This window comes from Pieris rapae, chromosome 14 (genome assembly GCF_905147795.1).
Source record: "Pieris rapae chromosome 14, ilPieRapa1.1, whole genome shotgun sequence".
NCBI classification, from domain to species: Eukaryota; Metazoa; Arthropoda; class Insecta; order Lepidoptera; family Pieridae; genus Pieris; species Pieris rapae.
In genome coordinates this window covers 3,160,110-3,177,723 of record NC_059522.1, presented here as the reverse complement: position 1 = coordinate 3,177,723, position 17,614 = coordinate 3,160,110, and the positions used below count along the sequence as shown (strand labels likewise).

General features: G+C 31.0%; 1 protein-coding gene across 1 annotated transcript; it reads left to right on the top strand.

Annotated features, from left to right (window-relative positions):
- The first annotated feature begins 95 nt into the window (after window positions 1–95).
- LOC111004377 (condensin complex subunit 3) lies at window positions 96–17,541 on the top strand. The gene is made up of 28 exons (XM_022275383.2): window positions 96–949; window positions 1,021–1,191; window positions 1,359–1,484; window positions 1,770–1,918; window positions 2,106–2,265; window positions 3,113–3,294; window positions 3,646–3,840; window positions 4,339–4,499; window positions 5,415–5,596; window positions 6,118–6,216; window positions 6,365–6,430; window positions 6,794–6,922; window positions 7,512–7,625; window positions 8,002–8,158; window positions 8,524–8,606; window positions 10,424–10,541; window positions 10,827–10,912; window positions 11,552–11,671; window positions 12,138–12,305; window positions 12,598–12,694; window positions 12,954–13,022; window positions 13,901–14,005; window positions 14,552–14,683; window positions 15,083–15,223; window positions 15,700–15,900; window positions 16,178–16,302; window positions 16,744–16,838; window positions 17,388–17,541. Exons 1-28 carry the CDS (start codon window positions 800–802, stop codon window positions 17,449–17,451), a joined length of 3,645 nt encoding a protein of 1,214 aa, XP_022131075.2. The 5' UTR covers window positions 96–799; the 3' UTR covers window positions 17,452–17,541.
- The last annotated feature ends 73 nt before the right edge of the window (window positions 17,542–17,614 follow it).

The window sequence follows — 17,614 nt, the reverse complement described above, 5'->3', positions numbered from 1 at the left end:
CTTATGTATATTATAATAAATTTTATAATATTGTTTTTTTATTACCATTGTTATAAGATATGTTCGAGGGCGAAGCCATCGGCGAAGCCATCGGCGAAGAAAATATGAAAATGAAGCCCTACTATTGTTAAATCTACCTGTTCCCTTAAATATATATGATATATATGATATCAAAAGTAAATTTTAAACAAATTATAATACTTGGTATAGACTAGGTTTAGATAAATATTAATGTCAGTTGTCAAAAACTTTGTACTTACAACACTAGTTTACATTACTTTACTGTAGGTACAACTTTACACTACTGCTACTACATACAAAATGTACTATATATTTAGTACAAGTCTCTCTCTAGTCTATACTGGAATCTAAGTTAAAATGCACAACTGGTAATTATAGCGGTCTGCATTTTATAGACATGAATAGTAGGCATTATAACACGATAAATGAGAAATTCTTATTTTTTGAATATGTCCTACGAATACCCTAATTTCGTCAATATACCACAAGGATCAATTTGATTTAGTCCTGATATTTTTTATTTTTATTTTGTTGATGACATTAATTATAATAAAAGTGGTAGAAGTTATTGTAAATAACTCAACATAAGTATGTATATCATAAGCAATCAAGTGAATACACAATGTCGAATAGCTCTAGCCGCCCCGTAGTTATAACTTATACCACAATGACAAATAAAAAATATCAACGGTCACTGCTTCAAAGTTCAAATTGAGAGCTGTTTGCTGTTGTTTGTTATTCGTATAATACCTATTTGTATTGTAAAAAGCATATTAAAATGCCTCATGTTGAAAATGAAATTGTTCAAAAAGCATATACACCTAATCCACGTAACAACTCTGCGATTTTTAAGATATTTGATAATGTTCAATACAATGTTGTTCAACACAAAAAATATGTAAAAGAAACGATTAAACTTTACAGAAAGGTAAAAGATGTTTTTAAAAGTGAAGTATATTTAAGGGTTGTGAAGCTTTACATTATTTTTAATCATTATAGTTAGATGAAGACATATTCAGAGAAAGCTTTAAGAATGCCCTTCACTATTTGTTTACTTTCGGAGACACCAGTGCAAATGTGGATCGTGTTATTCAATTTGTTGCAACATTTTGCACTTCACTTGATGATGAAGAGGAATTCCTTATGTTTATATTTAACATTATATTTGAAGTAAGTACGAATGAATACAGTCTGTTATAGGAAAAGGGACTTATGAGTATTGATAGCCATTAATGAAAAATATATTAAAGGACTCATAACTCTGATACTATAAGTATAAAAATTACATATGGGTTATGGATTCTTGTAAATTATCAGAGGAAAATTTTATATTTCAGTGTCAATGTGTCTCTGGACAGTCAGTCAGATATAGAGCAAGTCAGCTGCTGGCAGCTGTACTTGCTGCTCTTGGTGATGATGCGTCATTGGATGATGATCTGTGTGATAAGCTTCTTAGTTCACAGGTAAAAAATAACATTTTGAAGCGCATGGATCCTTTCAATCTATAAATTTTTGATGTAGTTTGTTTTTAAAATAAATCCAAACCTAAACTTATTTCTTTCTACTCAGTTGTATATTTACTTATAAGTATGGACATTCATATATCCATGAGAAAAAGGTTGTATTGTATATTGTTAATGAGATTCCACAGAGAACACAGTTTTAATCCAGTGACCAAAATCTGCATCCTGTAATAGTGTAGTATAGTGGTCTGGAGACAACTCATATTTTACCTTTATCCGCTGCAGCTCCAACGCCTACAAGATACGCGTAGTGCCGTACGATGCCGTGCTGCAATGGCATTGCAAAGACTTCAGAATCCCATGGAGTCTGATGATGAAGTCACCCGTGCTTATCTCTTTCACATGAGTTGTGATCCTAGCTCATCTGTTCGAAGGTATTCTTTTTTATATGTTGAATTTGAATTAATGAATTATTGTTTGTGTTTATTAATTCTTATAATTTACAAATAAATTGCTTCTATTAGATTTAGATGATAGATTTGTGACATAAAACATTCTTTTTTCTGCAAATATTGGACACTATAAGAACTCTTAAGTGCTACGTTATTAATATTTTTTTAGAGCAATACTTATGTCAATAGCAAAATGTGTACGTAATGTACCATTTGTGTTGGAGAGACTATGTGATGTTGATGATGCAGTCCGCCGTGCGGCATTTCTGTACATATCAGCTATTGATGTCAAACTTTTGAGAGTTAAGCAGAGGCTTCATACTTTGAAGGTGAGTCTGATATTTATTTATGTGAAATCATCAAACCTCAAACATGGGCATATATACATTCCTGCATTTAACTCACTGATCATATTTTTTTTCAAACAATCTACTTATATATAAAACTATTAATATTATTAATATATAAAACTAATAAAAATATTCAATATTAACCCTTTTCTTAAGCACAGTCAAAATTAAATATTACACAATAATAGAGCGCAGACAGAGACACAGGTGACAGAACTTGAGATCATTCTAAATACACAAATATATTATATCAGATATTTTAAGAAATACCAACATTTACAGCTTAAGTAAATTTATTTACATTTTTTATTTTAAAAATATCTTGTCTACTTAACATACTTTTTTAGGAATTTACAATAAATGTTTTAATTTCAAAGTCAAGTTATTAATTCCAATCCAATTAGACCACCTAAAATAGCACTTTTGAATGTTAAATAAAATAAAGTTGGTCAATAAACTCCACTTTTACCTATTTAAAATAGGATTTACAATATTTGTATACATTAGTTTAATAATTTTATGTGAAGACAAATTCCTAGAATAAATCTACAATACAGGTCAATTATTGTATGGTAGTAGAAGTAATAAGGTAGTATACATGTTCCTCTCATATTTACAAATAACGAAACCGTAGAATATTATATATTTAAGAGTAATAAAAAAACAAATTATTAAACATAGTAATAAAAAATAACAACAACCAACATTGACACATTCATCACACTATAGACATTTCATTATAAATTTTTTTGCATTTCCGTTGTAGTGTTCATATGCGGTTCATATCATGTATCTTTTTAATGATTCAACTACTTCCCATTACAAGGTTGGCCTAACAGAACGAAACCCGCGCGTACGACGAGTTGTAGAAGAAATATTAATACCAGGGTGGCTGAGTTCTTTCGAAGGCAATATTGTCTACTTACTCAAGGCAATACGTCTTGATAATGTAAATGATGCTAAAGATTCCCAATATGTTGCCGGAAAGTTATTGGAGTCTTTGTTTAAGTAAGTCTTGATTTCAATTTTATTTCATGGCACATATAAAGGTTTTGGATTATATTTTAAGCAGAATATATTTAACAGTTATATTTTTTTTAATGTTCATTAATCTGATTCCGATTATCAATAAAGTTATATAGTTTAAAACATTGCTAATAAATTTCCTTATTACTCTAAAAGTGTCATCTTTATATTGTACATAATTTTTATATTTGAGTTAGATTATATTATTCAGATTGTACTGAGGACTAAACACATTTTGTTTGTAAAGATATTTAAAGTTAATTGAAGAATCTGTTGTTTTAGTTTTATTTCTATTAATGCCAATGTGTTTTCTAATAATGTTATCATTTGCAGACGTTTACCAATATCGGAGCTTTTAGAATGGCTGCCAACAGACAAGAACTTGAGGTTAATTCCAGCTGAAAAACTGAATAAGGAAACAGCTTGGTATTGGCGCCATCTAGCGGAACATTTACAGAAGATAAACGATGACGAAACGTTGGAAATGGTCATACCTGACTTGGTTGTTTTAATTGGATACATTAGAGCGTAAGTAAAAATATATTAATATTTTGTTTTATAATGGCGATCCTGACTTAAAAATGTTTATTTCTGCATTGTTTATACAATTATTTATGTTGATATTTAAATCTCAAAATAATAACATTTTAGTCTACCCATGACCATATTCACCCCCGTGAATACTAATATGCCAATTGGAAAAATTAAACCATGTGTATAATACTTAGACATGTTTATAAATATATACATATGAATTTAGGATTGTCTTTTATTAACATAACTTTTACACATTTAAAGAAAACCACTTTTAAGGGATTGAAGTTATGTATTATTGTAAACTTATAATTATTTAAACATAATTTTAAATTTATTATTTTATACATATGATTTTCTATTTTTATGAGTAAGAATATTTTTGTTTTAAATATATTATTGTAAACTCGACAATAGGATGGCAGGAAAATTTTAATTAATTTCTGTTATTGTGATAAATTATTGGTTTTTTTTAATAAAGATATTTTGCAGTATATTGGAATCTCCATGCCCATCGGCTACAGAAGACCAAGTCGGTTTTAGCACCCGTCAGTATGTACTCCATGAGTTAGCTTGTATGCTTAAAGTATACGATACCACAGATCCCATGGGCAGAACAACTTTACAGACGCTCATAACTGATGCACTTACTGGTAAGAATACTTCAATCTGTAGTAAAAATTTCCTCATTAATAAGGAAAACAGTTTATGGAGAGCTTCTGTTGTGTTGCCTACTATTATATTTATCTCTGTAACAGATTGTTCCAAAAGTCATGACAAATTCTATCGTGGTACACAAGTCAGTCCATTTTAATACCTCAAACGCGATTTTTGTAATACTAAAGTCATGATTGTAATAGATAATTTATCTAAATTTTATGTACACATACGTTACACACGCATTCTGATAAACGAGCCAGGTCTGGATATCCTTATATACTCCTCACACTTTAAAATCAATTTTTGTTTTGTTTTTGGAATTTTAATTTTTGTTTAATATTTGTTAGTGTATATTATTATCTCTGCGTGTATGTCATGTTTGCCTATAAGTACTTGTCACATTATAACTTTTAGGGCCTGTTTCACAATGTACGGATAAGTTCCAAATAAGCTATTTGTTACTTATTGGTACGATAAATAGTATTTTTGCATTTCACGACTGTCAGATAGCGCTATACGTCATGAAATTCGAAGTATCTAATTTGGAACTTTTATCTTTCGAATAATTTATGTGTTGCATAGCTATTTGGCACTTTATCCATACATTGTGAAACAGGCCCTTATATTCTTGTTATTTTACTTACTAATGTGTCAGTGTGCCGAGCGCTGGCAATATTTTATCAATGATAAAACTATACAGTTAAAACGACATCGTTTAGTTCTCGTACTAACAGAAACGTTGTGGGATGTGAACTGCTGTGCTAAATTCCATTTTTTGTTGTATTGATAACTCTGTTACGTTAATACAATATTCAACTTGAACGAATAAGAATTGTAATAGTTTGAATGATTGCTAAGCTTTCGGGTCTCTTTCAGCATAGACTGCTAAACTAAATCAATCTTTTTAGGTGATTACGGCCATCTGGATTGTGTCGTCATTAGGGCCTTCGTATCGGCACTAGAGTTGGTTATATCGGATATAACTCTTCGTCTAGAAGTTATTTACTCTGTGATATCTTCTTTGCGGGATCCTGAAGTGGAAATGTCGTTGGTGTCATCGCCTGTTGATAGTGATGAGATCAAATTACAGGTAACATGCCAGGGTTTGATTCTGATGAAGTCTAAAAAAAATAACCCTTCTCTTATGAAAATATTTTAGTTAGAACTAAAATCACTCAGACATAATTTGTCTCTTTCTGTCAAATTGAGTTTATGCTTTGAAGTAAAAAGCTAGCTACTTATATTTGAATTATAAAATTTAGATTTCTAGATAATTTTTTTAAATATATTGATATTAGGAATACATTGAAGTTATATTTTACGTTATTACATTATAGTAGTACATCTACATATTTATGTTAGACTTATTTTTATATTATGCAAATAAATAAATAAATTTATTTATTTATTGATCACTTACATGTTTCTTTTGGTTAACCTAATTTAGATTGAATACAAATTTTTGACAATGTCAATTGCAAATTTTTCTTTAATTCTTCATCATCTCGCTTAGTTGTTCCATTATAAAACTGTCAACTTTGGTCATGTCGCATAGTCAATGCGAGAAGCAGGCACAGTATATGTTTTAAAACATTTTTTTTTTAATTTAAGAGGGCTAGACTGAGAGTCTCTTTAAATGTTGCAACTGATGCCCAAGACGAAGCGGTGAGGGAACAAAACTATGAGCTCGCAGCTGAATGTAAAGCAAAGGTAAGATGAATTATATATTTTAATAGAACTAGTATTCACGTTATATGTTGAATATTTTGAATGCACCTAAAGAATTAAAGGATATCAATATATGAACCTTGTGAATGTTTGTACGTTATTATTACTAACAATTTACTTTTATTTATAGGTATCTGAAATCCAGCAGAAACTACAAGAACTCGAAACGAAGACAGCCCCACCACCGACAATGCCAGTAAGTCAAAAATCCTCATCATCCAATGATTAACTCTTAAACCAAGAGCAATATTTTTTTAATTCCGTCTTAATCTACTTTTTTAACTGATATATTTTTGTAATCAATTACTAAACGGTTATTCCATATCCTAACTTAAATTCCGGTTTTAATATTGAGTTTTCGTACTGTATATAATATTTTAACCTCCACAAATATTTCAACATCGAATTTATCCAAATCATTCCAGTCGTTCTCGAGTTTTAACTAGACAAACGATTCGCAATTCATTTTTGTTTATAAACATAGATATAGATCGATATATTATATGTATTATATCTAGCTATGTATATAAATAAAACTGAATAATTGTATCGTTTTTAGACCATTCGAGAAAGGAGGTCAGATAGTGAAACATTGGAGAAATGCCTTATTATCATCAATAGTGCTCTTGACACACCTCAGTTAAAGACTGTCACGCCTATTTTGAATACTATGTTTGAAGAACTAAAGGTGAGTGAATAAAAATAATTGTTCTCTTTTGTATAGATAACAGAAGTAACTATTTTTTGGTATAATCTTAATATATTCTCCTGTCACGATTTTTGTCCGCGATGGACTCCTAAACTACTTAACCGATTTTAAAAAGTGCGGTGCTCCATTTTAAAAGTGTTTTAACGGCGAGAGATAATATAGATAAAGAATAAAAAAAAGTAATTGAACTTAATTCGATATATTGTTCGTGATATTAAAATATTTGTTATTTATGTTTTGAGTAAGTAAATATTTAGATTTACTTTTTTTAGGTAAAACGTAAAAAATACATATTATTTTATTTTTTATTTGTCTGAAATGGGTGTAATTAGTCCAAAAAGAGAACTTTTTAGTAACAACATTTATGTCAAAATTCTACGAAATAAAAAATCAGAGTAGTTTTCCTATGAGTAAAAATGAAATCAGTTAATTTTGAGGTAAGGTTTTACCAATGAAAAGCAGAAAATATAAAAATATTTTTTATGCAAAATACAAGTCTTTTTTAAATGTATCGCCCATCCTTTTTTATTATATGATGCTTGACTCTATGTATGTATTTATTTTACAGTCTGACATATTAGAAAATCAAGAGATAACAGAACATGCTCTTGAAACAGTAGCATTGTATGGAATGTTGGACAAGGAGTACGTAAACAATTATAAGGCGTTCTTCTTTCGTAATGTAAGTATATACATATTTAACCGACTTCAAAAAAAGATTATTCCTTTGACCTGTATGTATATATTCATGTTGGAAATGGTTAATATTTAAGTATAGAAGTGGAATTAAAGAAAAAAATTTGTTATTTCTGTTAAGCAAGTAGGTGATCAGCCTTTTTGTGCCTGACGAAAAGCAAGTGTTTTTTCACGATGTTTTTCTGTACTTAGACAGGTGTGTTTGTGCACAGACGGCGATCGAACCTACGACTTCAGGGATACGAGTTGTATGCAAAAGCCTCTATACTTTATAAGCTGGCTAAATTGGGAAAACTGATTAATCAAATTTGTTATAGTTTAGGGTATGTTAGTATCATGCTGTAAATAAATATTTTTTTTAGTTAGTCCTATTATCAGAAGAGACTCGAGTTGCAACCGCTCTTCGTTGTGTAGTGGATTTGTTATGTGTGCATGGGGCTAAAGTCTTTGAAGATGGAATGCCCGACCCTAAAGTTTCAAAGAAACGAAATACTCAACATACTCTAGACGATGACGACGGTAAGAAAATTTTGACGATTTTGTATTATTCTTATCAGAAAAGTAATGTTCACTTGTCAAGCATCAAGTTTAATTTTTCACAAGTATGGCTATTAAAACAAATTATATGTATATGTTGTGCATATACACAAAAAATATGTATTATAAAGATATTTAATCAACGGAAAAAAATGATTTGCGGTCGGGAAGATATACTTTCCTTAAAAATATGATTGATATAGATTTAAAAATATGTGCCTCTTCAAATTACTTCGCAGCATATTTTTTATTATCGTACTAAAATACGTATTTACAATAGTTTACCTTGAATAAAATTTGTATACGTATTTTGGAAATAATACCTAATATAAGTATATGCATTTCAGATACAATAACTGAATCCGAGATATCTCTATCGTCAAGCCACAGTACAACTATCGAACTACTTCTGAAACTTATGGAGAATCCGGTAAGGTTATTTGGACGATATTAGAATAACACTTTTCCCAAGATGTAAGGCCTTTTGTAATGCGTATATTTTTCACTATATCAGCTATATCATTTTAGATCAAGTGAAACTTCTTTAGACGCATGAGGGTAAAATTTTTACGGATGAAAAACAAAAATAATGTTATGTTGTGTAATGTATGCTCAAAGTATTCCGGCGCATTATACCGATCTGTTTTCTTCTTTTCAATACTGTAATATTCACACCATTCTTATTTCTGAGAGTTGGCCTAAACCCAGTCTTCCTTCTATTTCCTTTCCCATTCCTGGGTTTCATCTCCTACGGAACGACCGTCTGGGCAGAGTTGGGAGTGAGGTTGCTATTTATTTACGTGCCCATATTCCTTATACTATTCTTAGCAGCTCACCGCAACCCCCACCAAATGATGCAGTTGAGCATTTCTTGCTGGAAATCTCTTTTTCGTATTCTAAATTACTACTTGGTGTGTTTTATAGTCCCTCTTCGAATGTACTTTTCCGCCCTTGGTCCGCTTTTAGATAATTTTGTTAATAATTATAATCATACCATTTTAATGGGTGATCTAAATAATCGAATCTCCTAATTTAAATATTTTGAATGCCACTCATCTCTTATCTTCCTTTCCTATAAATTGCGGCCACCTAAAGTGAAACCTCAAATTCTTATGTTTTAGAGGCATAGATATAGAGAATTTATCTGCTGATGCTGCTGAGTTGGATTGGAACTCTGTGTATAATGAGAGTGATGTTAACAAGAAAGTTGGGCTTTTCAATTCAATGCTAACGTAACTGTATGATGTTCATGCCAACAAGGCCAGTAAAAGTGAAACATTTACTTTTTCCATGGTTAACTGATGACATCAAATTAATTATCTAAAAATCGTGCTAAAGCTTTTGTTTGAGTCTCCTTTGGCACGTGAGAAATACAAAAAGTTCGGAATCGATGCAATACTTTGTGCCGTGATGCTCAGCGGCGTCATATTCACAAATCAGCTGAAGGAGGCGACCTTTTCAAAGTATGGAAATTCCTTAAATCGCTTTTCGTTTTTTTCGTTTATTTTCGTTTACCTTCGTTTATCTTCGTTTATTTCCGGCTAGTTTCGGGTAGTTTCGTTTATCTTCGTTTACCTTCGTTTTTTTTCGGCTAGTTCGGGTAGTTTCGGTTAGCTTCGGTTAGTTTCGTTTATCTTCGTTTATCTTCGTTTATTTCCGGCTAGTTTCGGGTAGTTTCGTTTATCTTCGTTTACCTTCGTTTTTTTCGGCTAGTTCGGGTAGTTTCGGTTAGTTTCTCTTATTTTCGGCAAGTTTCGGATACTTTCGTTTATTTTCGTTTACCTTCGTTTATTTTCGGCAAGTTTCGGGTAGTTTCGGTTAGCTTCGGTTAGTTTCGGGTAGTTTGTTTATTTTCGGTTAGTTTCGTTTATTTTTATTCATTCTATAGAATTACTACTCGCCCCGGGTGCAATGTTGATACTAAATACACGATTAATTTAATTACAATACATAAGTGGTACACATGCCCTTGAATTATAAATGTAGGCATGAACCCACGCTAAACGACTTTCTTACTCTTACAATTAAAATGCGTTATAACGGCTTATATTGCGCATATATTATTTGTATTTTTGATTGTCACCCGTGAGAAGAGAGTGAAGTGGTACATGTGGAAGTAGAATTTCTTTTAATTTGACTTTTCACACAACACTTTTAACACATGCCTTTCGATTCGTTCTTGAATTTCAATGCAAAGCAACGTTCACACACTAGTCATTTAGAGTTTAAAACATTGTTTATTTTCAGAGTCCATCATATCGACTCATAATAGTGGAAGGTATTTGCAGATTGTTATATTTGGGTCATTTGGAGTCGCCAGCTATACTTAGCCGATTGATGCTACTGTGGTTCAACCCTGCTACTGGTGAGATACTTTACTGTAGGAGTTTATTGTGTTTGTACCAAAAATAAAATATTTCACCGGATGTACCTATAAACATTTTTAATTTTATTTGTGTGTACCATGTTGAATTTAAAGACTAAAATTGTGTAACATGAGGCTTTTGGCTCATAAGTAATATTTTATAAAAACATTTAAAACTGAAATAAACAAACAAGACAATGAACAAATTGTCATTAATATAAACTGTGTCTTGTAATTTCTCAATCTTTTATAACTGTGAAATAATAATTGCATATGTATTTTTAGTCGAAGAAGACATGTTAAGACAAATCATTGGAGTTTTCTTCCAAGCGTTCCCCGTGGGCGTGGATGGGGCTCAGGAACAGATACAGGTGAGTGTCAAATATGGGGCCGAAGAGAAATATATTTTGCGAGGGTCGTAACCCACAAATGCCAAACCAATATGGGAATAGTAATATTGTGACCAAGAATCATTTAATATACCCATCAGTAATACGTGCTGAAGTATTTTTTTAGTTGTAATTGCAAAGTTGACGCTCTTAAAGAAAAACACTTTTTTAAGGATTATAGTTAAGTATTATTGTATTTAAACTTATAATTATTTAGACATAATTTTAAATTTAAACCGACGTTTCGCGTGCTTTACAGCGTGCAAGTCACGGTGACTGAAGACAAAAGGTGTTGAATGTCAAAAAAGTATTACAGCTGTAGAAAATGTTGTGTTATCTGTATTTATTTCCCCGGAGTTGGTATCGACCAAAAGATGTAGGGTTTTTGCAGAAATTGCTCACGGTGTCCTCCATTTTCGCGGATTGCTTATTTTGAGATTTTAATTTGGATATTATTGGATCCCAGGTGTTTAATAATTTAATAATTATCCAATATATTAATTTATATTGATAATACAATAATACATAACTACAATCCGTAAAAAAGTGTTTTTCTTTAAATGTGTAAAAGTTATGTTAATAAAAGACAATACTAAGTTGACGCTCCTTTCCTTCCAATAGAAAGCGACGATGCCGACTCTACGTGCTCTCGCAAATGCGCCCGCCAGCTCGCCCATTGCAGAAATAGATCAAGAGGCGGTCGTGAGATTTATTGTCTCGCTTACTCGTCTTAATAGTGAGGTAAGTCTATCCTCGTCTTTTGGTCATCGTTTTGTGATTTTAATCTTCGACAAAATTTAAATAAATTTATTCCATTACTAAACATCGTTTGTCTTCGCTGTGATAAAATAATTAAAAATAGTTCTACTTATTCTGTGATTTGTATTCAAGATATAATCGTTCCATTTCAATAGTAGTTTAATATTTAAATAAATACTAGAATTATATGCGGTGATATTAAATATTTTCATTATACGCGATGTATTGCTATCCGTTTTGCAGATTCAATTCTAGAATGTATGAACGAAAGAATAATGGCCAAAACAACTATCTAAACAGATATTTTATTCCTTCCAATTTCATTCACTCCTCTCTCTCTCTCTCTCTCTCTCTCTCGCTCTCTCTCTCGCTCTCTCTTTCTATCGCATTATAATCGTCTGCCAAATCGGTCACGATCTTATGTGCTTTTCGATGCTTATAATTTCAGCTTATAGACAGTCAAGGCGCAATGGCTATGGTGCTATGCGGTCACTTGGTGCGTCGCCCGAGTGCACCCGAAGCAGGGCTCGCGTGCCGAATGCTCGCGCTCTTATCTCCACCACGGGAGACCCAAGTGGCTATCGATCTTGCTACCATGTTGAGGGAATTGTGTTCGGTATGTTATATATATCATATATTTTTTGTAGAATTTAAAAATACTTTCATATTATAGTGTATTTCTGATAATTAATAATACTGCAGGTTGCAGCGTGCTCTTTTTTTGAGGAAGTGGTGAACTTCCTGAGATTTGATTTACCCTTTTATTTTGCTTTTTATTATGTGTATAAATTTATATTATTTTTATAAAATACGTGTATAACGGTTGTCACAGCATTAGATTAGCTAATCTCATATAAATAAATATTATAAGTGTTAAGTATAAGTGTAACTATTAAATTTGATTTCAGAAATTACCTGACAAACAATCATGCCGTAATTTGACGAGATATCTCGGTGCTCTGGAAGCGATAGAAAGGGCTAGTCTTAGTAAAATGTCTAATTTAGGTCAGTCATTCTTTTAGTACTTCATATATTAGTAATTTGAAATGAAATTTTTATTACCACTATTTACTTTAGTGGTCTTTAAATCTTTGTGCTAAGGTGCATTTTACAATGCGAATTTGTTGTTTTAAAAAAACCCTATTATGCTACTTTGGGGTGCGCTAAAACACATACACACGTAAATTGTATATGTATGTAAATTACTAAAAAAGAAGTAATATAGCTTTAGTCAATAATATATCAATTTTTACTGAATTCTCAGGTATCACAGATAATGCTCGACCATCTGAAGATAGTTTAGGTGTCTTTGGCCGGGCCACTACGTCTTTACGTAAGTATAAAAGTATTGTATTAAGCTTACCTTAACTTACCAAATAATACTAAGTCAAAATTTAAAAATATTCGCAAATCTATTAAAGTATATATCTTAATAACGCATTCCGTTTGTTCAAGTCATCTTAATCGCCTTCTCACAATAATTTACAGAACACGTGAGCGTATATATATAGACATACATACATCAGTAGTACAACAATTACTTGTAAATTTTTTTTAAACAGATACGTCAACGAGCAGTATGCGGTCTACGATATATACGTTTAAGAAATTGTTTATGAGTGTGTATAAATAATATAAATTTCATAGAAACGTAGCAATTATTTCGTATGATTTCACTATAGGGGGCCGTTCAAGTATTAACTGATTTTGATTTACCCCCTCCCCCATCCTCTTGTCAACAAAAGTAAGCAAAGCTTTTAAAAATAAAAGTATATACATATCGTTTTTAAGCATAGGCAATGTGTTGGTAAAAGTGCTTACATAATACTTGAACGGTGCCAAACCTATTATGTACATTTCATAATAACGCCATCTATGAGTCATTACAATAGCCTCACAGTGTTTAACTTTACGTATTAAAAATATACATGTAAAAAGTGTCATAGAAATTACTAAGCTAATAGAAATGCTGTTCTGAACATACAATTAAGACTATATAGTTACACGATAATAATGAATAAGAATCAGTTAATACCTATTTGGTATTTCATAAAAAAATACAGATTTAGCCTGTATTGGTATTATTAGATTCATCGAATTAGTCGTAACTCGGTCATTTAAATAGTACTCGTTCGAATACTAGTTTGAAATACAGATTGGTCATATTTTTTGCGTAATTAATAAGTATTAATATCTGTATGTGCATTTCAGCTCAACCATTAGCGCGTAGCACACATGTTGTCATAAACGAAACTGTCGAAGAGGAAGTGGAAATAGACGAAACGTCACCCACAGAGCCATCTAAAATATCTGAAGGTTTGTCTATCCTACGTTTAGAACTGAATTTAATGTTTCATTTGCTAATGTCCAACAAAAGTTGGTAAATTCATAATGATCATATTGTTTCATCCGCTACTAAAATCTCTACAAGTCCTTACTATGAGAGTTCATATCGAAGGAAATAGAACACTGTTCTCCTAGTGGTTTTAACGTGCGACTAGCCTCTAAGACGGTGTGTCTGGCACAAAAGTCTGATCATCTACTTGACTGTTAGAATAAATTAATTAATTACAAAACAGATGCAGATACCTGAGACCTCTGAGGTTGCAGCTCTATTGTTGTTGTTTTTATAAATTGGTGTAAGTTTTACTTCTCACGACCATAATAACTTAAATAATTTTTATGCGTTTTAATAATTTCTGAGTGATTGAGTGGTTGTCTGGAAGAAATTGCTCTAAAGCGATAAGGCCGCCAGTTGCTTTTCATTACATTATGTTTAATATTTTTTTTTTACCTTTTATGTAATGCAACGAAAGCTTAATAAATAATAAAATAAATAAATAATTTAATATTAATCACTAGACCCAGAAACCGAAGTCAATAGGGACAACGAAGTGGTGTCCTCAGATGCAAATTCAGTTCCGGTTTCACAAGATCAAAGAAGTGACTCAGACAGTGACATATCACCAGTTAAGAAACCTAAAATGACCAAAGGTAATATAAATAAATGTCTTTTTTAGAGTTCTTACATTTTTACAGTCTTAATTCCCAGAGTATTTTCTTTAACAGAGAAAATGTTGAAATTATTACATTGCCTCATAAAAACAGAAAAATTCTAAGGATTGATGTTCAGTTTGAGTTCAAATTCAGGAAATTTTCGGATTAATTTACGCTAAAGTTTGCTTGCAATATATAATAACCATATTTTTGTATCTGGCCTTGAAAATCTTTCTAAATATTTTTGTTACTTCTATATTAGTCCGGTCAATTTAGACATCCAAGTAAATATTTTTTAGTCTAATTTGACCGGACTATATGCAATTAATACTTTTCATAAATAATGTAGAAACAAGTTGTCAATGATAAGTATTGATTATAATGTTTTTTTTATAGGAAAGAAAAAGAAAATTGTAACGAAGGAACCAGAAGAAGAACCTACGCAGTCCAAAAATAACAAAGTAAACTCAAAGGAGAAGAAAAAGAAAGGTTATAAGAGGAGTCGGTCAGAAAGATCTGTAGTTGATGTTGATAGAGGTAAATAGCCTGCCAAAAAATGCTATATTGTATATTTTAGATTAGATTTATTAAAAATACAAAAATATTTTTCTTAGATTTTGCCATATCGAATATTTGAAAATATATAATATTATGTCTATATTTTTATATCTAAACTTATTAACATTAAAATGAAGAAATAAAAATATGAATAATTTTCTGAACACTTTATATTACTAGTACAATACCATTACACTGGTAATGGAAGGAGCATATAAGCTTCTTGAAGAATGGGCCATGGGGATAAATAATGTTTGCCCTGTGTACCCCTGAACACTGCTTTTAAGTCCTTCATTACAAAATTATTCAATTTGGACACATCGCAAAGTGACTATAGCTCGTAACATCCTACAATCTGACATCTCCGGTTAAAATATATCAAGAGAGAGCCAACTAATCTAAATCATATATGTATTACTTATAGAGTCGTTTTCTAATATTAGAAAATATTTCAGCAAATGAGAAAATAGTGGAGAAACAGAAATCCCAAGAAAAACATAAGTCTCCATCAAGTTCGTCGCCATTCAGCGACTTGGACGCATCAAATGTTACCGTTCGTAAATCCATTCGCGTTGCTCAATCCAGTTCAAGTCCCGACACAGACGGAAGTCAGAATAAGGCCAAAAAGAAGAATACGCAGAAGAAGAAGAAAGAAGGTAGTATATGATTTATTACAAACTATATAAGAGGCACACGCAAATTTTTATTTTATTTTAATGCGGATTACTAGACAAAAATAGTGAGCACCGGTGTCTTTTGAATACTCGTGATATGATTTTTTAATAATATTTGATACTGTATGGCTAAATTGAAGATACTCAATGCATCAAACATTTCTTAGGCATCCATGTCTATCGCAGGAATTAGACTTCTGTATTTTTAAACTTTCACCAATAAACAAATTCAATTGCAGCACTTTAAATATTTTTTCAGTGGTAGCCCCTCGCCGTTCGACTCGATCATCGATGAGTTCTCGAAACAGTACAGCCAGTCCACAGTTCATCCAGGACTCTTCAGATGATACTCAACTCCATACTATAATATATGATAATGAAATTGTAAGTTGTTCTCAGTTTATTCAAACTTTATACTGTAATTTAAATAGCAATTATTAATAATAATATTTAGTTAAGGTGTCTTTTATATAGTGTATTCGTCGAATTTTTTATTTGTTTTATTTGCTGTATACAAAAAAAAAATTCCGCCTGTCATATGATGATGGAAAGTAAATATACGCGTTTTTCAATACAGTGATGTTGGGGTAGACCCCAGGTGTGCAACAATGGGGTGTTCTATTTTCGCAAATTTCACTGAATCGATTTGTCAATCACAGAAAGATCCGCTTTCATCTTGTCAATCACAGAAAAAATGCAATTTCAGGCCAAGACTAGACAAGACTGTATGTTTACTGGAATATTATTATTATTTTAATAGAATTTTATAAATTTCTTAATTCAAAATATATCGAGCTAATTAATGTGCTTTTATACAATTTACAGCAACAAGAAGTGCTGAATGTGTCAGAGGACGATACGAGTAGGCGCGCTTCAAAGTCAAATGTGACTGTGCCAGAGACACCGGAAAATAGTCAATCGTAAGTGTAATTATTCTATTTGAACTTAATTTTTTCTTTTAACTAATAAACAATTTTTCATTAATTTTGCCATATATTTGATTTTATTGGTTATAATATTCAGGTTTTAATAAAACTTAATTTATTTATGTTATTGATGTAAGAATCGTAAATAGTTGAAGAAAATATATTTGTGGGTTTCTGAAAACTTATTAGTCCCACTTTTATATAAGATTTTAAAAATTAAATCGTTTTTATCAGAAGCAATTTAGCAATAATAATAGATAACATAACACACATCCAATATATATACGAAAATTTGGATGTTTCTATTCAATAATAAGTCGATATAGATTTAAAAAAACTGAGCGTATATACTGTAGACGATGTCATGAAGCCGCGGGCACTATTTGGATTTAAGAAAAACATTTATTACTTACATATTTCTAAATTAAAGCAGTGGGAATGGATTTTCTATAGAAAGTTCCTTAAAAAGTATATAGCCAATACAACTCGTTTTTAGAGATATTATAGAACATAGTAGAAAACATAATCATCTTTATTTTTCAGATCAGAATCTGATGCAGAACCTGTGCCTGTGAAAGGCAAAGGCAAGAGAGGAAAAAATAAATAATCTGTCATTATTATTAAGATAGGAAATAAAAAATACCTTATATTAATTAAAGCAACTAATTTTAAATAAATTATATATTTTCTATACAACTTTGTGTTTTTATTTTATTTTTACAGCAGACATTCCTTATGCTAATTTTAAACATTTTATATTTGGGCTGACC